The sequence below is a fragment of the Mesoplodon bidens genome (genome assembly GCF_964165515.1).
Source record: "Mesoplodon bidens genome assembly, chromosome: 4".
Taxonomy (NCBI): domain Eukaryota; kingdom Metazoa; phylum Chordata; class Mammalia; order Artiodactyla; family Ziphiidae; genus Mesoplodon; species Mesoplodon bidens.
In genome coordinates, this window is record NC_138160.1 from 99,445,607 (window position 1) to 99,467,534 (window position 21,928).

The 21,928-nt window shown below is 35.1% G+C and overlaps 1 protein-coding gene across 5 annotated transcripts in view; it reads left to right on the plus strand.

Moving 5' to 3' along the window:
- Positions 1–21,928, plus strand: part of DMXL1 (Dmx like 1) — a 137,460-nt gene that overhangs the window by 42,105 nt on the left and 73,427 nt on the right. For all 5 annotated transcript variants that reach the window (XM_081230455.1, XM_081230456.1, XM_081230457.1 and 2 more), the window contains exons 11-26: positions 1,259–1,512; positions 1,623–2,307; positions 2,398–2,519; positions 4,978–5,067; positions 5,148–5,250; positions 5,391–5,510; positions 5,802–6,023; positions 8,163–9,848; positions 11,075–11,182; positions 13,476–13,645; positions 14,162–14,259; positions 15,246–15,411; positions 16,203–16,464; positions 17,600–18,693; positions 19,153–19,344; positions 21,808–21,884. In XM_081230455.1, the coding sequence (XP_081086581.1) occupies positions 1,259–1,512; positions 1,623–2,307; positions 2,398–2,519; positions 4,978–5,067; positions 5,148–5,250; positions 5,391–5,510; positions 5,802–6,023; positions 8,163–9,848; positions 11,075–11,182; positions 13,476–13,645; positions 14,162–14,259; positions 15,246–15,411; positions 16,203–16,464; positions 17,600–18,693; positions 19,153–19,344; positions 21,808–21,884 (5,449 nt within the window). The remainder of the gene's footprint in view (positions 1–1,258; positions 1,513–1,622; positions 2,308–2,397; positions 2,520–4,977; positions 5,068–5,147; positions 5,251–5,390; positions 5,511–5,801; positions 6,024–8,162; positions 9,849–11,074; positions 11,183–13,475; positions 13,646–14,161; positions 14,260–15,245; positions 15,412–16,202; positions 16,465–17,599; positions 18,694–19,152; positions 19,345–21,807; positions 21,885–21,928) is intronic.

Sequence of the window (21,928 nt, forward strand, 5' to 3'; positions counted from 1 at the left end):
TTTGCCTAATTTTCTGTTATTTTTCTTAATGATTTTATGTCTTGACTAATTTTTTTTTATTAGTTTCTGCTTTATAACAAAGTGAATCAGTTATACATATACATCTGTTCCCATATCCCTTACCTCTTGCGTCTCCCTCCCTCCCACCCTCCCTATCCCAACCCTCCAGGCGGTCACAAAGCACCAATCTGATCTCCCTGTGCTATGCGGCTGCTTCCCACTATCTATCTACCTTACGTTTGGTAGTGTATATATGTCCATGCCTCCCTCTCGCTTTGTCACAGCTTACCCTTCCCCCTCCCCATATCCTCAAGTCCATTCTCTAGTAGGTCTGTGTCTTTATTCCTGTTTTACCCCTAGGTTCTTTATGACATTTTTTTTTTCTTAAATTCCATATATATGTGTTAGCGTACGGTATTTGTCTTTCTCTTTCTGACTTACTTCACTCTGTATGACAGACTCTAGGTCTATCCACCTCATTACATATAGCTCAATTTTGTTTCTTCTTATGGCTGAGTAATATTCCATTGTATATATGTGCCACATCTTTATCCATTCATCCGATGATGTTGACTAATTTTTAAAATCTGGTAAACAAGCTAACATTTTTTGAGAGTCTCTTAAGAAAGGTTTTGTATTCCTAACCAGGAATAGGGGCTGGGATGTAGAGGTCAGACTATACATATTTATTTGTATTAATAAGTTGGCATGTGTTGAAGGAAATCTGGAAATTAGGCACTATAAAATGTATTTCTTTAAAATAGTTTCTTTAAGGTGTCATATCAGTTATAAATGCTTACACCTAGAGGATGGCTAGTGTGGTTGACTTAGGTTTTATGAATCTGACATCATGAAGAAAGTACAAATTACATTCCAATAATATATTTTAAAAATTCAGCCTAATTTCAACTCCCTCATGTTAACATGAGCAAAACTAGGGTCCAGGGAAGTACTGTGTCTTACTTCTAAGTAGTTAATTGTGGTACATCTGGGTTTAGAAACCAGTTTACCTATTTTCCAGTCTAGTATTAGTCCTTCTACTAATAATCCACTGAATCAGCCTTATAGGCCTTCTGAGTACTGAGTTAACTCCGTGGCCTTATATTCCTGGAGCAAAGTTATTTTTTAAAGGGAACCCCATTTCTTGTTTATATGAAAACTTATGTTTTTCATTTGGAATGCATTTGTAAAGGTATTTCTTACTTTTTAGTAGTAGCTTGATTGTATTTACTTGGTTCATGAACCCTTTTGATTATAGAGATTGATGACGGTGTTGATGATCTGAAAATAAATCTTGAAAAGAAGGAATTGGGCAGTGATAAATTGGTACCAAATTCAAGTTCTGTACCATTACCATCAGCTGCCATTGATCATCAGATTGAAGTACTTCTGTCTGAATGGAGTAAAAATGCAGACATGCTATTCAGTATTCATCCCATGGATGGTTCTTTGCTGGTTTGGCACGTGGATTGGCTGGATGAATACCAGCCTGGTATGTTTCGTCAAGTACAGGTATTATTTTTATGATCTCTGGAGAGCTACTTCTTGTTAAATGTGGGTACTGTTTTGTAAAACCTCTTTATATAATTTCATGAATTCTAATGCTACTTTCTTAATTCTAGGTGTCCTTTGTTTCCAGAATTCCTGTAGCTTTCCCCACAGGTGATGCAAACTCTCTCTGTAAAAGCATAGTGATGTATGCCTGTACCAAAAATGTTGACTTGGCTATTCAGCAAGGGAAACAAAAAACTTCCAGCCTGACACGTTCCACGTCAATGCTTATATCTTCTGGTCACAGTAAATCAACTAATAGTTTAAAATTAAGCATTTTTACCCCTAATGTTATGATGATTTCAAAGCATGCTGATGGCTCCCTGAATCAATGGCTTGTCAGTTTTGCCGAGGAATCTGCCTTTTCTACAGTTCTCAGTATTTCCCACAAATCCAGATATTGTGGTCATCGCTTTCATCTTAATGATTTAGCTTGTCACTCAGTATTACCATTATTGCTAACAACGTCACACCATAACGCATTAAGGACACCAGATGTTGATAACCAAAAGGAACCTTATGGTGCTGTGAATATTGAAGAATGTTCTTTGGCACAACAGAATAAAAGCACTATTGACATGGCCTTTCAGGATCCCAATGCAGTTTACAGTGAGCTTATTCTTTGGAGAGTTGATCCAGTTGGGCCATTGTCTTTTTCTGGAGGTGTTTCTGAGCTTGCCCGGATTAATTCTCTTCATGTTTCTGCATTTTCCAATGTGGCATGGCTGCCCACTCTTATACCCAGTTATTGTCTAGGTAAGGATTCTGATTTTTATTTAAGAACTTGAGATTTTCTGACATTATTGCTTAAGGGTGAAATTTCAAATGTTTTTAAAATACATCTAGGTGCATACTGCAACTCTCCTAGTGCATGCTTTGTAGCAAGTGATGGACAATATCTGAGATTATATGAAGCAGTTATTGATGCCAAGAAACTTCTATATGAGCTTTCCAATCCTGAAATTTCTGTAAGTAAATGGCTTTTGAAGCTAAGAATATAATATGTTTTTAGATACTTAATTTATACTTATTGGGCATGTTCTAGAATTGTGACATATAATTTGTAATAAAATGTGTATATTTTTTAGTAATTTTTTTCACAATTGCATTGTACTCTTACAGTGATTCTAACCTCCTTTAAAAAGAAACCATATCTTTCATTCATTCCAAAAGTAGAGTCTAGCGTCCTACAATATGTGTTTCTGTTGTACTTCTTTGCTCAGGGATAAATGGGCTACTGACAGTATAATGTGGAATTATGTTGGTTCATCTGCAGGTTTTTTTCTAGGCAAGGGAAGCTGAAATAACAGGAGTGGAATTTTAATCTTAACCAAGAGGAAAGAGCTTTCAGCTTGGTTACACTACAGGCAGGAGTTTTTTCAACACCATTGCAAACCTTTGTCTTATGGCAGAGGGCACTTGTTCCTGTGCCCAACTAATAGCAACCCACCATCTGCGTTGTCTCAGCACCTCCAACAAGCCAGTATTTCCATTCTTTTGGTTTTTGTGTTTTTAAATATGCCCTGAGGTAACTTTCAGCCATACTGAGCTTCCTGTTTAGGAGAGTCAAACTGTCCTCTCAACCATCAATTAATGTCTTTGTTAATGCTCTGGTTACAGAATTGCATAGATGTCAGTGGTCTGCTCCAATCTTGTTTTTTCCCTGTTATTTTTATTGCATGGTTTTACAGAACACAAAGTTTTTCAAAACATATATAGTGTTGTAGTAGAAACGTATATTTCTTGAGGGCCTTCTATTTTTCAGGAATTGTTTTAAGTGCTGGAAATTTAGATGTGAGCAAAACAGACAAAAATCTAAGCTTACTTTCTAGTGAAAGAATATAGAAAAAAGGTGAAAATATATTAATACTTTGGAGAGAAACAATGTTGCAAAAGTAGTATGGAGTGCCAAGTAAAGTGCTGGTCAGGGAAAACCTCACAGAAGTGGTACCATTTGAGTAAAGACCTGAAGGAGACAAAGGAGCTACCTATATCGATATGTAGAGGGAAAAGATAGAGACCCTGAGGCCAGAGCATGTTTGGTATATAAGGAACATCAAGGAGGCCATTGTGGCTGGTGCAGAATAAGTGAGGTGGAGAGAAGTCAAAAATAAAGTCAGAAAGTGAGCCTGGCCAGATTGTATTGAGAGTACCTTTGACTTTTACTCTGAATGACATAAAAACTAGTGAAGAGAATGACAGTGATATGATCTGACTTAGGCTTTAAAAGGATCACTCTGGTTGTTATATAGATTAGACATGGGAAGCAGAAGTGTTATCAGAGAGACCAATTCAGGAAGCTATTACAGTAGTCTAGGAAAGAATCAAAGGGGTTTAGAATGGTAGGAAATGGTGGTGATATAGATGATAAGCATTTGGTCAAATTTGGATGTGTTTTGAACATTGAATAGTAAGGATTGGACTGGATATGGGGTTTGTGTGAGGAAAAGAGGATGACTCCCAAGGTTTGCCTTGAGATGAGAAGTATAAATAGCCGTTTTGGGGTTTTTTTTTTGGCCACGCTGCCTGCCATGTGGCATCTTAGTTCCCTGACCAGGGATTGAACCTGCACCCCCTGCATTGGAAGTGTGGAGTCTTAACCAGTGGACTGCCAGGGAAGTCCCTAAACAGATTTTGAGGAGCAGGGAGATTCAAGAGCTGGGCTTTAGACATGTTAATTTTGAAATGCCTGTTTGATATCCAAGAGATCTAGTAAACTAGTCTCTGGAGTTTTGAGGGAGACCTGGTCTGAAGATAGAAAATAAGTAGTTGTCAGAATATAAAGTTGTGGAGCTGAGTGAGATCACTGAGGGAGAGACTATAGCTGGAAAGTAGAAATGATAGGAGGATTGAACCCTGGATCATTCCGTTGCTAAAAGTGAGGTGAGTGTGGTATATAATGGAAGCCAAAATGAAGAAAATTATTTACAGGAGGAAAGAGTAATCAACAGAATCAAATGCTGCTGATAGATCAAGTATGATGAACATTGAATTTAACAATGTGAGCTTGACTAGAGCAGTCAGGAGATAAGCGGCTCAAGAAATCAGCATATGTAAATAGTATGTTAACTTGTTTCCTTAGCTTTCTTTGTCAAAATTAATGTTTAAAAATCTTGATTGTTAGAACATTTCCATGAGATTGAAGTCAGTCTTTCACACATATAAATACAAAATACTTTTTTTCCCCTTAACAATTACCAAGCATTGTTTTTGGTTTTCTCTGCACCAGCTGAGCTGTAACTCTATTCATTCCTGTGTAATTGCCTTGTAAAATCGTAAAATGTTTATAATGAAAAGGACTTGTGAATTTATTTAGTCTCACCTGAACTTATTTATTATTTGTCTGTTATGCCTGAAATTTTATGTCATTTGTTATTATTTTTTTTAATTGTTTAATAAAGGAGATATCCATTTTTTCAAAAACAGAAATATGTTGGTGAAGTGTTTAACATCGTAAGTCAACAGTCAACAGCCAGGCCAGGATGCATTATTGCATTAGATCCCATTACCAAACTTGTAAGTATTATTTTTCTGGCTACTTAGCATTAGGTAAATAATATGTATGTCAACTTACATTGTTATTTATTTACATTCAGCAAGGCAGAAAAACCCAGCTGCTTCATGTTTTTCAAGAAGACTTCATTTTGAATAACCTTGAGAAGAAAAGACTAGGAAAAGACAGAATATTATCTGATGCAGGTAAAGAAGAACTTTTCATGAAATGAGAAATAAAATGTAGAGTATGTTAGGCAAAGATAAATTGATATAATGTTTGTATAATATATAAAGTTATCTCAGCTTTCCATGTTAGTAGTGAAATACACCATTTATACCAACAGGCAGCTCACCTAATGGATTTTCAGAAAAATTCTACCTAATTGTAATAGAGTGCACCCAAGACAACCGTTCATTGTTACACATGTGGAATTTGCATTTGAAGTCCATTCCTGTCTCATTGGGTGAGTTTTGTTTTGTTTTTTAACTTTTAAGTAGGCTTAGGTTAACAAATTACATATGGTTAGATAGTTCAGTGGATATTTTTTAAAGCTGTTTTTATTGAGAGAGGATAATTATAGTTTATTCTGTTAATTAAGAATAAAACAATACTCTGATTTTCTTGCCGTAAAGAATCATGTTAATACGTTAACTTTTTTATCTTTTATAAGGCAGTTTTGGATTATAAAATGTAACAATTGTAATGTTTATAGGGTTTCTCTCCCAGTTTTTGGTTCTTTTTTTATGTTTTATAGATGAAAAAGTAGATACAAAAATATCTGAAGCAGTTTGGCAGCCAGAAGAACATTATTCTTCTTCTCCAGAGAGGATCTTATCCCCTTTTTCACAGAAGTATCAGGCTTGCAGAGCAAATCTCCAGAGTACCAGCAAGTTGACTCTGTCTTCAGAAATGGTTTATAGTCAAGAGTTGCATTTGCCACAAGGAGTTGAGATAATAAGTGTTAAGCCATCAGCAGGTTTGTAAATTTTGTAAAAAGAGACTAATCAAACTTCATAATGCATGAGTATTTACTGTGTATTTAAAAATAGGTGCAACTCTACTTTTTAAATCTACACAGAAACAGAAATAAAAAGAATATCTTTAAGTACCCTGAATTAACAATTTAAATTTCTCATTACGTTTTCAGATGACTCTGGCATTTGTCAGCCAGTTGTGGTCTTAAATATTGATTTCTGAAACAAATTTTTATTATCCTTTTGTGAAGACAAAGCGAAAGTTTCCAGGGCAGAGATAATAATGGGGTTGCACCTTATTTGCCAACTTTGATAATGCGGTATTGGCTGCCTGGAGCTCTATGCTGTGAAGGATTCTAAGTGTGTAGTTCCTGATATATATATTTGTCATCCTTAGGGCAGTGGTTCTCAAAATGTGGTCCCCAGACCAAAAGCATCAGCATTGTTTGGGAAGTTTTTAGAAATAATAATTCTTGGGCCATACCCTAGACTTACTAAATCACCAGCTGTGAGATGGGACCCAGCAGTCTTGTTTTGACAAGCCTTCCAGGTGATTCCAGTGTACAAAATAGATCAAGGTATCAAGGGTATCATGAAAACCAAGACAAAAAATCCATGTTTTTATCACCTAGTTCTTTCATTTTCATAGTCACAGTGTGGGTTTTTGGTCTTCTTTACTTGTCTATCACTTTTGACTAATTACTTTGAATACTTTTCAGTTTGCCACATTATCAGGTACTTAATCTTTTCTAATTGGTGAAGTTAGCAGGAGTATTAACAGTGTCCTGATAACTTTTGCATTCTGGGTTTTTTTTTGTATATTTTAATAAAAGAGGCATCAATGCAAGGCAAGTTAAAGTTTGAAATAGAATGACTTTTGTATTGACACAGTTTTAAGAGCTGTTATCCTTAGCCAGAACAGTATAATCTTCACTACTGAATTCTATTAAAGGAAAACTATATGGCAGATCTAAGAGAAACTGAAGTTGTTTCTAAAAATAATCCTTGGCGCAAGTTGAGTTTGGAAGAAAAGAGAAGTCCTAGGGCAAAAGAAGAAATTTGTTTTGTTTGGCAAAAACAGTAGCATGTGATAACAGCTTTTTTTCCTAGTCTTGAGAATTTTTTTTTAACCAAGACTTTTGGGAAGGGTAAGCTCTTTATTCTCTGTTCAGTTCAGAGAAACTAATAGACAATGTTAATTGTGTCCTTATGCAGTACTGCTAAGTCCTTGAGGACTTAAAGAAAAACTTATGTTGAAATATGCTTTTAAAATATAATAAATGTTCTGTATAACATTTCTGTATTACGATTAGCAGTTTTTGTTTAATAGTCTAGGATAGGGATTGGCAAACTATGGGTCACCTACCTTTTTGTAAGTAAGTTTGATTGGAACGTAGCCACACCTATTTGTTTACTTTTGTGTATGGCTGCTTTGTTCTACACTGGCGGAGTTGAGTAGCTGCAACAGGGACTCTGTGGCTAGCAAAGCCTAGTTGTTACTCTTTGGCCCTTTAAGAAAAAGTTTGTCAACCTCTGATTTAGGAAATTAAGAGTATGTAATTACATTAAGCCCAAGCAAACATATGTCCCACTTAGGAATCTTCTCAGCGTCATTTATATGAAATACACTTCAATCGTGGAGGACCCTTTTAGTACTTAAGCATGAACCATTCACAAAATTGTATTAAAAAATATTATAGAGAAGTAGCCAGTGAATATTGACAGATTTTTAAAGATGTATTGATACCTTTAAAATGAGATTTATAATAATATATAATGCTAACAAAGAGTTGTGAAAAGAATGCTGGGTTGAAAACCAGGACTAGAATTTAGGTTTTCTACTTCTGCCTTAGTCTAGCTATTTGATTTAGGCATAAGATACTTACACATTTAGTTAAGAGTCCTTACTTATAAATTATTATGGAGTTCTCTTTCAGCTCTAGGTTTTGGTAATGATGTCCTTTTTATGTACCTTTTTGACGTCATTAAAAGCGTCTTACTGATCTTGCTGATCCTTAAGCTAAATATTGACTGTCATGTTGTTAACACTAGTTCATGCAAAAGACTAAAACCTTTAGTACAAGAAAACAGATTTATTTAACCAAATTTCACATTTTGTTAATGGATTATTTTTGTTTTAGGACATCTGAGTTCTTCTTCCATATATCCCATATGCAGTGCTCCTTATTTATTGGCAACTTCATGCTCAGATGAGAAAGTAAGATTCTGGAGATGTAGAGTAACAGATGGAGAATCTGCCACTTCAAGTAATGGAGAAATGGATCTTATATACATTTGGGAAGAATGGCCGTTACTTATTGAAGATGGACTGCAGAGCAATAGTAGTATAACTGTACCTGGTAGGCCTATAGAAGTCAGCTGTGCACACACAAATCGTTTAGCAGTAGCATATAAGCAGCCTACGTCTAATAGTAGATGTTCTCAGGACTTTGTGATGCATGTAAGTATTTTTGAATGTGAGTCTACAGGAGGTTCATGCTGGGTCCTTGAACAGACAGTTCATTTAGATGAGTTAAATACAGTGTTGGATTCTGGCATTAGTATTGATAGCAATTTAGTGGCCTATAATAAACAAGAGGTATATTTATCCAGTAAAGAAAGTGTCACATCAAACACAAAGCGTTTAGTTCACTTAGATTGGATGTCTAGAGAAGATGGTTCTCATATTCTCACTGTAGGAATTGGATCAAAACTTTTTATGTATGGACCCCTGGCTGGCAAGGTACAAGAACAGACGGGTAAGGAAAGCCTGGCATTTCCTCTCTGGGAAAGTACTAAAGTTGTGCCTCTTTCTAAATTTGTACTGTTACGAAGTGTGGACTTGGTTTCTTCTTTAGAAGGCTCTCCACCTTTTCCTGTTTCTTTATCATGGGTCCGGGATGGCATCCTGGTGGTAGGAATGGATTGTGAAATGCATGTATATTCCCAATGGCAGCCATCTTCTAAACAAGAACCTGTTACAACAGATTCATACAATGGGAGCACTCCATCTATAATAAGTTTAATAAAACAGAGTAACTCATCAAGTTCTGGATTACATCCTCCAAAGAAAACCCTGACTCGATCCATGACCAGTCTTGCACAGAAAATCTGTGGAAAGAAAACTGCGCTTGATCCTTCTGTGGGTATGGAAGATTCAGGTCTTTTTGAAGCAGCTCATGTTCTTTCCCCAACTTTACCTCAGTACCATCCTTTGCAGCTTTTGGAACTCATGGATCTTGGCAAAGTTCGGAGAGCAAAGGCCATCTTGTCACATCTTGTCAAGTGCATTGCTGGGGAAGTTGTGGCTCTGAATGAAGCTGAATCTAATCATGAGCGCCGCTTTAGGTCTCTCACCATCAGTGCTAGTGGAAGTACTACTCGAGACCCCCAGGCATTCAACAAGAGTGAAAATACAGATTACACAGAAATTGATTCTGTCCCTCCACTTCCTTTATATGCCTTACTTGCAGCAGATGATGATAGCTATTACTCATCCTTGGAGAAATCTAGTAATCAGAGTACCTTAAATAACTCAAACCAGTTGTCAAAAGAAAGTTATGATGAGCTTTTTCAGATGTCACCTTTAATGACTGATAGTCATGTGTTAAAGACAGATGAAGAAAATACAAAGCCCAGGGTTATTGACCTTTCACAATACAGTCCAACTTACTTTGGTCCTGAGCATGCTCAGGTTCTTTCTGGCCACTTACTTCATTCGAGTTTACCAGGACTCAGCCGGATGGAGCAGATGTCTTTGATGGCTTTAGCAGATACAATTGCAACTACCAGCACTGATATTGGAGAAAGCAGAGACAGAAGCCAAGGTAAAATTAAATTGGGTATAGGATTAGAGGAAAAATTGATAATATTTTTACTTATTTTTTTCACAGAAAATAATCTTAAATAATTTCTGTAAAAATGACAGCCATGAAGGTTTTTAAAATCATCATTGTTGCCTTCACAATAGTTTTAACTTGAATATATATTATTTATCCCATAAATCATAGTACTCTGAGAAAGTACACAAGGATTCATTATGCCAAGTCATTTTTACCTGTCTACTTAATAATGTTAAGAATCCAAGTAATTGCTTTTGAGTTTAGCAAAAGTTAACATTCTTAATAAATAATTACTTTAGAAACCCCAAAATAAAAGGTGCTTTCTCCTTTATTTATTTATTTTTCGCATTGTAATAATTCACTGTTAATTTGGGTTTTTTAATATTGAGGTTTTAAAAAAATTAACATTAAGGTATACTCCTTCCTAGAATAGCAGCAAGCAAGCCTAATAAAATTAGGTCTTTTCCTCACCCAAAGAGCATTTTTTGTTTTTAATCTTCTAAGTTATGAATAAATTTGTAGAATTCCCATCAGATTTCAAATAAGATCTGATTAACAGTCTAGCCTTGTGCACCAGATATAAGTCAGTAGGATGCACCCCTTGAAAGGAAAATGTGGGGTAAATTTAAGAAAAAAGAATAACAATAATAAAAATTAAAACTTTAAGGAAAAATAAGTTGGTCATGAATTATGAAATGAAATATTATTAGTAGATATTATGTTTTGATGTGACTATATTACAAGTGTTTTATGTTTTTATTCATTTAAAGTAAAAATCAGGCCTAACCATATAGCCATTTCTTCCAGTGTTAGCAGTTATTGGAATGGGTATGTGACTTGAATCAATATGGATAATATTATAGAGAAGGTTAAACTATTTTAAAATTGAGTCACATTTAAATTAGAATATTCATGTCAGAGGAGATTATATTATTAAAAATATGTCAGAGACCCTGAGTCAATTCATTCTCTTCTTTATTATTTTTTCAATTATTTAACTATACAGCTTTTTTCTGTAATGTATAATTATATAGGAAAAAGAAATATTAGATAATATTTAGACTGATAACTTTTGTCAGTTTCACAATGTTTTGTCCCTGGTTTTGGTGCTCTGACATACCCTGCTTGCCAGAATTATTAGCATTTACTTGTGTTTTGCTAAGGAAATGGGTTTTTACAAGTAAAAATACCTTTTTTTTTCTTTTTTATAGGTGGAGAAACTCTTGATGAATGTGGCTTAAAATTTCTTTTGGCTGTTCGACTTCATACTTTTCTTACAACTTCTCTTCCAGCTTATCGAGCTCAACTCCTTCACCAAGGTGATTTTGGCAATAACCTAGTAAAAGGAAGTACGACGAGTAGAAGAGAGGCTTAAGAACATTTAAGTTTGTTTTTGCCCAGATACGATAATGCCGACAAGTTTGACACATTCTGAATTTCCTTAATTTATGTTAAAAATCATTGCTTTCATCTCATCTTCTTTGCTTAAAAATACTGGAGAGGGCTTCGCTGGTGGCGCAGTGGTTGAGAGTCTGCCTGCCGATGCAGGGGACACTGGTTCGTGCCCTGGTCTGGGAGGATCCCACATGCCGCGGAGCGGCTGGGCCCGTGAGCCATGGCCACTGAGCCTGCGCGTCCAGAGCCTGTGCTCCACAACGGGAGAGGCCACAGCAGTGAGAGGCCCGCATACCACAAAAAAAAACAAAAAAAACAAACAAAAAAATTACTGGAATTCTTTTGGTAGGTGGAAAGAGCTAATGAAGAAATGGAAATGAGGCAATTGGATTATGTGTAATGTTTTCAAATGCATTATACATTAAAGACCAATTAGTATTGTTTCATTCTCTTTAATTTCCTTAAATTTTCTTTTTTCTCCTTTTTAATTGACTTGTATCTAAATTCATTTTTCCCCAAAATTTGAATACAATTTTTGTTATAGAAATAATACATACTCAATTTTAGTTGTTTCACAAAACAGAGTACAGAACATAGAAAATAAAAATCCACCCACCCCCAAAACTGCTGCTAACATTAATGTGTATTTCAGATAATAGTTAATAACATTTCAGATACTTTTATATTGTTAGGACTCTCAAAGTAATAGAAATACTTAAGTTTAAGAGAATTTAAACAAAATAAGATATTTATTGGCTCAGTGCCCCCCAAGTTTAAGAGATAGAGCTGGCTTCCAGGATTATTGAATCTAAAGGTTTAAACAGTGTTGTTGGGACTCTACAGGTCAACCTCTGCTCATTAGTCTCCGTCTCTTGTCTTTCTTTCTCTTTCTGTTTCCTCCTTCCTTTCATTTTGCATTTAGCTTTGGAAAAGAGAAGCTAAAATTCTAAGTCAGATTATGTATTTATGTATTTATTTATGAAAAATTATTAAACTTGGTTGAAAAACAATAGGAATCTAAAAATAATTTAGAATAACAGTCCATTCACAGCATAGATGTTTGTTTGTTTGTTTTTTAATTACAGTTTCTTTATTTCCAAAGACTTGGGTATAGTGGGCATTTCAGATTCCTTGGCACTATATATTAGGTTAAAAATTTGAGTTCATATATTTGTATAAGTCGAAGCCACATCTTATAATTAATCATATACTTAACTGAGTAATACTAAACAAAATGTAATGTGAAGAGGCAAAATAAAAGCTGAACGATAGGGCTTCCCTGGTGGCACAGTGGATGAGAGTCCGCCTGCCGATGCAGGGGACACGGGTTCGTGCCCCGGTCTGGGAAGATCCCACATGGCGTGGAGTGGCTGGGCCTGTGAGCCATGGCCGCTGAGCCTGCGCGTCTGGAGCCTGTGCTCCGCAACGGGAGAGGCCACAACAGTGAGAGGCCTGCATACCGCAAAAAAAAAAAAAAAAAAGCTGAACGATAAACACCAAATGTGTGGGCCAGTAGGTTGAGAGACTTGCTGATGTAAATGATGCTTTATAAATATAAAAGTATCTTATTAATATAGTGATTATGGGGTAATAAAAGTTATTATGTGCTAGGTACTATCCCAAATGCTTTAACTGTATTATTTCTTTTAATCCGCACAACAATGTAATGAGGTAGGTGCCATGATTATTCACATTTTGTAAATAAGAAAATTGAGGAATCAAGAGGTTAAGTAACTTGTCCAAAGTTATATAGTTATTTAGGGTGGAGCTAGAATTTAATTTATGCATTCTGATTCCAGAGTTTTTGCAGTCTTAAGTTGTGTTCACCAGCTGTACTGTCTCCTTGATGCTTTTTTGATTCCATGGAATTAAATCCGCACAACAAATGTTGACCTAGGATGTCAGACATACTAGAGAATAGAAAGATTCAGCACAGTGGCATTTGCCCATAAGCATTTTTCCTTATCTTTTTAAAAAAATATATTTTAATTATAGAAAATATATGCTCATTGTAGAAAATATTGATGTGATGATTGAGTTATTTGGAGAAGCAAGAAAAAAAACCCATATTCCCTCCAACCCCAAACAGTTATAACTCTGTGAGTCTTATATAAACTTTTAGGCATTTATATTGCAAATATGGAACACACATTTCTGATCATCATTATATAATCATATTTATATTTCTTATAAACATTATTTTTGATATTTCTTCAGGCCTGTCTAGTAGTCATTTTGCCTGGGCCTTTCATTCAGTAGCAGAAGAAGAACTGCTGAACATGTTGCCAGCAATGCAGAAAGATGATCCTACATGGTCTGAACTTAGAGCTATGGGTGTGGGGTGGTGGGTCCGGAATACCCGCATCTTACGCAAATGCGTAGAAAAGGTGAGTGTTTTATTTTGGTGTAAAAATGAATTAATATATATTGCATGTTTATTTACACGATATTCCATATTTCCTCTCCTGTTACTCTTTTTTTTAGCAGTAAAATGCATTTAAATAGTCTTTATATTTCAAAATAGCATAATTTTTAACAATTTATATTCTAATTCTTAAATTGCTAGTTGATATATTAGCATTTTTTATTGATATATACAAAATAATATATATACACATTTAGGAAAATAAAACAGTACAGAAGAGCTTGTAATGAAAAGTGTAGTCCTGTTTCCATCTCTTTTTAATCTTGGAGGCCACCACCATGGTTACTTTTGTAATTATAAAATAAACGAATAAATTAATAAATTTACATATACATGCATGCATTCATACACATATTTTTTAGTTTATTGAACATTTAAGTAGGGAATGTATGACAGTCTCGTATATGAAGGAAAGTATTTGTTTACTTAATTTAAAAACTGTTACCGTGAAATTTTGACCAATATTTTCTAATTATAGGTAGCCAAAGCAGCCTTTTATAAAAAGAATGATCCTTTAGATGCTGCCATTTTTTACCTTGCAATGAAAAAGAAAGCTGTGATTTGGGGATTATATAGGTAGGTGAAAAAACTGCTTCAAAATGAAAAACTTTCCATAGAGTATGAAGTAAAGATTTGTTGTTCTTGTTAGTGTGATTCATGTGGATTCTTAGTTATTTTTGTATTTAAGAGATTTCATGTGAAAGAAAGCCTAGGTTACAGAGCAGAAGAATCTTGATGAGGTCACATTAGCTTTTTTTAGGTTTATCAGTCCAGAAAAACATTTTTTTTTGCTTATTTTAATAACTTCTCATGATGCTCCTGTAGAACAAAGAACTAAACCAGAACATTTATCTGGAATGGGGAAGAAGATGATTTGGTGGAGCTTTGAAAATACATCTACCCTCTGCCCTATCAAGGAGCTCTTGGACCAGGCTATCCTTCCAAACCACCCTCTTCCTAAGGGCCCTGACCCCATTCTTGAGCTAGGGTCATTTAGAATTTTTCTCTTTCACTTGTTCTTAGCTAGACTTGGTGAGCATGATTGCCATAAATAGTTCACTATTCGTTTGGGATTCAGTTCTAGATATATCCATATGATCAGCAACCTTTGGGGGAAAATCATGGTATCAATCAGTTGTAAGAGACTAGATCTTTTAGGGTTGTTTTGCTTCAGGACAAATTCCTTGGATTTTTATCATCAAAGTCACCTTCAGGTGGGCAGTGGGGGTAAAGGCAGTTGATTAAGTTTAAATGGTAAAATAGCACAGAAGTTAATATAAATTATATATTTTGTATAGATTTAAAAATAATTTCTCACAGTGCTGTTAATGTAGTTTCTCCATAGTTTGAAAGAATGTTTTCAATAATCTCTGAAATTTATATGGAAAAGTAAATGTTTACCATAAATGTTATTTTTGCTCAGAAAAGCAGCAGATGTATAGTAATTTATGAACTGGTAAATGTTTCTTTTGAGTCTTAACTTTTAAGTGGCTAACTTCATAACAATTGGTTTTGATGTAGAAGCATTATGTTCTGAAATTTTCAAACTTTTTTCTTTATAGATCCCAAAAAGATTCCAAGATGACACAGTTTTTTGGACACAATTTTGAGGATGAGAGATGGCGTAAAGCAGCTTTAAAGAATGCTTTTTCTTTGTTAGGAAAACAAAGATTTGAACATTCAGCAGCATTTTTTCTTTTAGCTGGTTGCCTCAGAGATGCAATTGAGGTAATGAATGAATTTTTTTAAAAATAGCATTGTCATCCTTTTAAGCTCTTTATGGTTTCAATTTTGTTTTTTAATTTCAACTCAAGTATAGTGGAACTAACACAAGGCTTAATGCCTAAAGTAACTGGTAATATTTAATGGTGACTTTAAAATTTTGTCATTTAGCTTGAATGATATTTATATAGAATTAAAATTAACCAGGTTGTGTTGGTTGGTAGAGATAGGTAGTTAATCTGACTCTTAAGAATATTTATGAACAGGTTAAAAAAATAAAATATTCGTTCTATCACTTTAAACATATTCGGACATATATTTGGCTCTGTGTTAGTTGACAAACCTTAGCAAATTTTTAACTAATTATTTCTAAGTAACCCTTCCAAAAAGTTATAAATATTTAAAATATAACATTTCTGTTTCAAATTGCCCTTTTGCTCAGAGTTTCATACAAGTGATTCAAAACATCTTTTTGATTTGGAAACATGGTCTGCTGAGGTGGATGGGGAACGATAAAAGCTCAAGAATAAAACAAAGCTTGTCATTTTAGGAATTATTCAGTATTTTTTCATTAGGCTAATTCTTTTTGCAAATATGTATTTATTACTACCAGGTAAATTAACATAAATGTTGTCAAGTAGATTTGCTGAAGCAAGCAGCATATGTTTTGTGTATTATCCTTGTTCACTAATTTCAGATATTAATAAAGCTTTGTGTTCATCTTGTTATTAGTCAATTGAGTTTACCTTAAAATGAAAGATACCCTTATTTATAAACAATATTTCTTGTTTTTGAAGGTATGTCTTGAGAAACTGAATGACATTCAGTTGGCTCTTGTAATAGCAAGACTCTATGAGTCTGAATTCGATACATCTGCAACATATAAATCTATTTTACGTAAAAAAGTTTTGGGAATTGATTCTCCTGTCAATGAACTCAATTTGTTGAATGTAAATATGCATTATGATCCTTTTCTTCGGAGTATGGCATATTGGATTTTAGAAGATTATAGTAGTGCTCTGGAAACATTAATAAAGCAACCTATCAGAGAGGATGATGGTAAGCTATACTTCTAAGATGTTAATGATTAAGAGTTTTATTAGTGTTTGTCAGGTTCAGAGCACACTGTTGGGTGCTAAGAATAATGCAGAACAAATTGAAGACATACATGGTCTAAGACTTTATGGTTTAGTCGGGGAGACAGAGTTATGTACACAGTTTTTTATTTTTTATTTTTTTCCCCCCAGGAAGCTAAATCCTTTGAAAACCAAGGACTTTGGATTTTCTTATTGAACATAGATGTTTTCAACGTTTGAATATAAATGTTTTGAAGAAAATAGTGATAAACAGGGAAACAGAAGTGGTTGGATTTCAACTATAATTTTAAGGTTGACTAGATAGGACTGAATTGGATATGGAATATGAAGGGAATGAGAGTCAAGTTTAACTCCTGGGTTTTTAGTTTGAGCAATAGATAAGTGGTAGGGGGAAGGCTAGGAGCAGATTTTGGAGAGTGTTGCTTTAGATAGAAAAGACTTCTCAGATAAGGTGACCTTTGAGATGAGACCTGATTGAAATGAGTGAGTAATCAGTCAGCGCAGATATCTGGTTTTTAGGCCAAGGGCACAGTAAATAAAAAGGCCTCGAGGCAAGAATATGGACATGTAAATGGAAACATAATGTAGGCCTTTGGATATAGTATTCTAGATTTACAGGGTGAAGTTGCTACTAGAAATAGAGATGTGCACGTTACCACATATAGATGGTATTTAAAGCCATGGGACTGTAGGAGTTCACTCAGGGAGTGTAGATAGAAAGGAGGTCAAGTACTGAACTCTAGGACACTCAGCATTTAAAAGTAGAGAAGATGAGGAAAATCTAGCAAAGCAGGCTGACTGAGAAGAAGTGTCCAGGAAAGTAGGAGAAAAAGAACTAAGAGTGTGTAACTGGATGTTTTAAAATGTCTTAGATTGTTACCTGAAGAGATGTGAAATCAGCATAATCTTTGTTTTCCTACTATGTTAGGACGCTTTCATTACAAATGTGTTCTTGTCTATTCACCGCTATGTATTAGTTTGGTCTCTTAAATTTTTCTCACAAGACCAGGTAGATAAAGGTGCCATGGTACAGAAAAAGGGCTACAGTACAACCCTTGAAGAATTTTTCTTGGCTCATAAAATGAATTTACTTTCAGATCAAGTCATGATGTCAGCCTGCAATCCTGCTGTTTTTAATTTCTACAATTATCTAAGAACACATCCTCTTTTGCTGAGACGTCATTTTGGATCATCTGATGTGTTTTCCACACACATGAGTTTAACAGGAAAAAGTGGACTGGCAGGAACAATTAATTTAAGTGAAAGAAGATTATTTTTTACTACTGCCAGTGCTCATTTAAAAGCTGGCTGCCCTATGTTGGCTTTGGAAGTATTATCAAAGATGCCAAAAGTCATCAAAAAAACGAAACCTTTTTGTAGAACATCTAGTTTTCTGGATACTAGTGAAGTCTGTTCTCCTTCTTCTCCATTCAAATTGGATGCAAGGGAAGATAAGTCTTCTGCTATTGATTGGTCACAGTCACTGATGAATGGTTTTGGATCTTCTTCAGAGGGTTCCTCAGAGAAGCAGTCAAACTCCACTCTTTCTTTTGACTGGAGCCAACCAAGTATTGTATTTCAGGATGACTCTTTAGAATTAAAATGGGACAGTGATAACGATGAAGAAAATGAGGATCTCCCTGTTTCAATGAAAGAACTAAAACCTTTACAGAGAAAAGTAGGGAAAAAAATAGATGAAACAAGTTCTAAGTACACAGACTCTCTCAGCACACTAGATGAAAATGACATTTTAAATCCATCAGAAGATATCATTGCAGTTCAATTAAAATTTAGAGCATGTTTAAAGATTCTCACGGTAGAACTTCGTACTTTATCTACTGGATACGAAATAGATGGTGGAAAATTGCGATACCAGCTGTACCACTGGCTTGAAAAAGAGGTGATAGCCCTTCAGAGAACTTGTGACTATTGTTCAGATCCTGAAGAATTACAGTCTGCATTTGGCGAAAATGGAGATGCATTTGGATTAAATGAAGATGCTGAAGATGTGGTTCATCAAACAAAAGTGAAACAACTGAGAGAAAATTTTCAGGAAAAAAGACAGTGGCTTTTGAAATATCAGTCACTCTTGAGGATGTTTCTTAGTTACTGCATACTGCATGGATCCCATGGTGGGGGTCTTGCATCTGTGAGAATGGAATTGATTTTACTTTTACAAGAATCTCAGCAGGTATGTAACTTACATGATAACCAGTCAAAATACTACTTGTATGAAAAACAGTTTTTGAGATTGCTTTTTTAGTTTTAAAATGTTAAAATTGTTGATTTTCTTAATTATGGTTGCTTTAAGGAATTCTGCTTTTTGTGTGGTGCTTCACATTATGGATTTCTAGAGTTGTGAATGCATTGTGGTTTAAGGACAGTTCGATATCAGACCCTGTGATCTGCTTAATTCATATTAAACATTCTTATACGAATGCCTTGTGAATTGATGATACGAGCGTATTGTCCCATCATTTTTCATTATAATTGGTGGAAGATTGGTCTCCTCAGGTCCCTTCTAACTCTGTAAAAGTTTGTTATGCTTTTAATTTTTAATTGTTCTGAAATTTTTCAAAGAGACCCTGAATTACTTAATGGATTATAACTATAAATAGTTGATTAACCTTTTTTCCCTTTGTTTTTTAAGGAAACAGCAGAACCAATATTTCCTAGCCCTCTTTCAGAACAAACCTCAGTACCTCTCCTCTTTGCTTGTACAGCCAGTGCCAAAACAGTAGTTGCCAATCCGTTATTGCACCTTAGTAATCTAACACATGATATTCTGCATGCCATAATAAACTTTGATTCACCACCCCATCCTGATATCCAAAGCAATAAAGTAAGTATGCTTGGTTTCAGACATTTAATTTACCTATATACTATGATAAAACTAAGAGATAAGTGTTAAGGCTTTTTATAAACAATTTTAAACATCGTCCTATGCATAGTGATTGTTTCATTGCCAAGTTTATATTGGTTTTGATCAAAGAAAACTTTCGGTTATAGGCCAAGTTCATCTTACTTGTATTACTTATACCCAATAGGGTACTTCAGTTTTTAAGTTTGACTTCGTCTTATTTAACTGCATCATTTTGGTAAGCGTAGTAGTGTGTATGCACATTTATGAGTAAATCTTTAGCAGTACACTTAGCCAAAAAGCTGGGGGTTTTTTTAGAGACAGAAACTTAATATTATGTAAAAGTACTAGTATCTCTTTTTCTTCCTCATAGTCTGCATTTGATTCTCTCCCCCACCTCACAGGTTGTGATATCATGCCATCCATTTTCTTTTTGTCTAGTGGTAGCCTCTCCTACAGTTTTACCTTCCTGGATAACCTTAACCCCTACAAATTAATTTTGTCACTTTATTTCCTATACTGCTCAGTAGAATAAATGCCCACATTGCATATTACACAATTAGGAATTTAATGTTCTTTAGATTGTGCTGATTTTAACCAAACTTTATTCCATATTTAACTTTAATAATAAGCAAATAATAAGCATAACCCTGGTGTATCAGCTTTTGCTGCTTAAGAGCCACCCTGAAACAATAGCTTAAAATAGCCATGATTTATTTTGCTCATGATTCTGTGGGCCAACTGGACTGATAGCTGGATACCTTCATTTGTCTTTGGTCAGCAGGCAGGTTGACTGGATTCTGGATGACCTAGGATGGCCTTATTTACATTTCTGATCGTTGGCAGACTGCAAGGCTGACAGGAAACTTTGGGATGACCAAAGACTTTGGGATGTGTCTCATCCTCCAGTAGGCAAGCCTAGAGTATTAGCCTGGGTTCTCTAAAGAAATAGAGCCAATAGGGTGTGTGTGTGTGTGTTTATAGAAAGAGCCTTGTTGTAAGCAGTTGGCTCACTTAATTATGGAGGCCGAGAAGTCTCAGGATCTTCAGTTGGCAAGTTGGAGACCCAGGAAAACAGATTGTGTAGGTCCAGTCTAAGTACAAAGGCCTGAGAACCAGGATAGGTAATAGTGTAAGTTCTAGTCCAAATGCCAGCAGGCCTGAGACCCAAGAAGAGCCAGTGTTTCAGTTCTAGTCCCAAGGTAGGAAAAGACCAGTGTCCCAGTTCAGTGCAGCCAGGCAGAAGTTCCCTCATACTCAGCTTTTTTGTTCTATTCAGGTCTTCGATTGATTGGATAAGGCCCACTCACAATCGGGAGGGCAATCGTCTTTACTCAGTCTACCAATTCAAATATTAACCTCATCCAAATTTACCCTAACAGACACATCCAGAATAACATTTGACCAAACGTCTGGGCACCCCTTGGCCCAGTCAAATGGACACATAAAATTAACCATTTCACCTGGATTATTTCATATAGTGGTTCCAGGGGTTTAAAGAGCAAAAGTAGAATTTGCAAGGCCTTTAGAGAACTCGGTTCAGAAATAACACATCACTTCTGCTGTGTCCTCTGGCACAAAGCAAGTCTCAGCCCAAATTCAGTAAGTGGCGAAATAGACTCCACCTTTTGATTGGAGAAGCTAGAAAATATTATCATTTTTTTTAGTCTGTTGTATGTGGTCTTCGCTGTCTTCATTCATATGATGCTGTCCTTGATTTTAATTCATATCACGTCTATTGATAATTGAAGGAAAAATAGCAATTAGATTTTAATATGCACAAGAGAGTATCATACCTCATAATTAGATCAAGAACTTGGTCTTTTAATAGTCTAGCCTTTCTTACCTAGATTAAGCTTCTCCCTCATCCTCAGATCTACTTCTGTTACTTCTCTTGTCATGCCATGTTTAGAGCCCTGTCTTCCTCAGTACACCTATTTGCCTTTCAGTTGCTGTCTTTCATACCGTCTTTCTCTAAAATTTCACTCTCTTCAAATTGTTTTCTGTAGTAACTCGACTGTGTGATAGCATATTCTTCAGTGATCTGTTCATAAGTGAACTGTCATTTACCAGGCTGGACTTCATATTTTGGTTGAGGAAGGAGCAGTTTGAGTCTTGGAGGGCTTGCTTTTAATGCATGGCTCATTGCACTACTGAATAAGCTAACATCTGTTCTCGTTTGCCCTTAAAACAGAAATTAGGTAGTAGGTGTCTGTTTTATAATTTCTGCCAAAGTCCTCAGGTTTTGTATGTTTGTGTGTGTGTGTGTGTTTTTAATTTGTTTGTCACAAGACCTCTCAGAAATGAGTATTAGGGAGAAAAAGGAAATAGTTTATAAGGGCAAAATAGTTTTTTCATCTTTTTAAAAATGCTGATTATATTAGGTCTTGAAAAAAAGCTACATTTTTCAAAGTTATAAGATAACTCTGTTTTTTTTTTTTCCAGGTATATGTAATGCATACTTTAGCAGCTTCACTTTCTGCTTGTATTTATCAGTGCCTTTGTGGTAGTCATAACTACAGGTAAATATTTTGTGAAATTTAAGAATGTTTACAGTAACTGATGA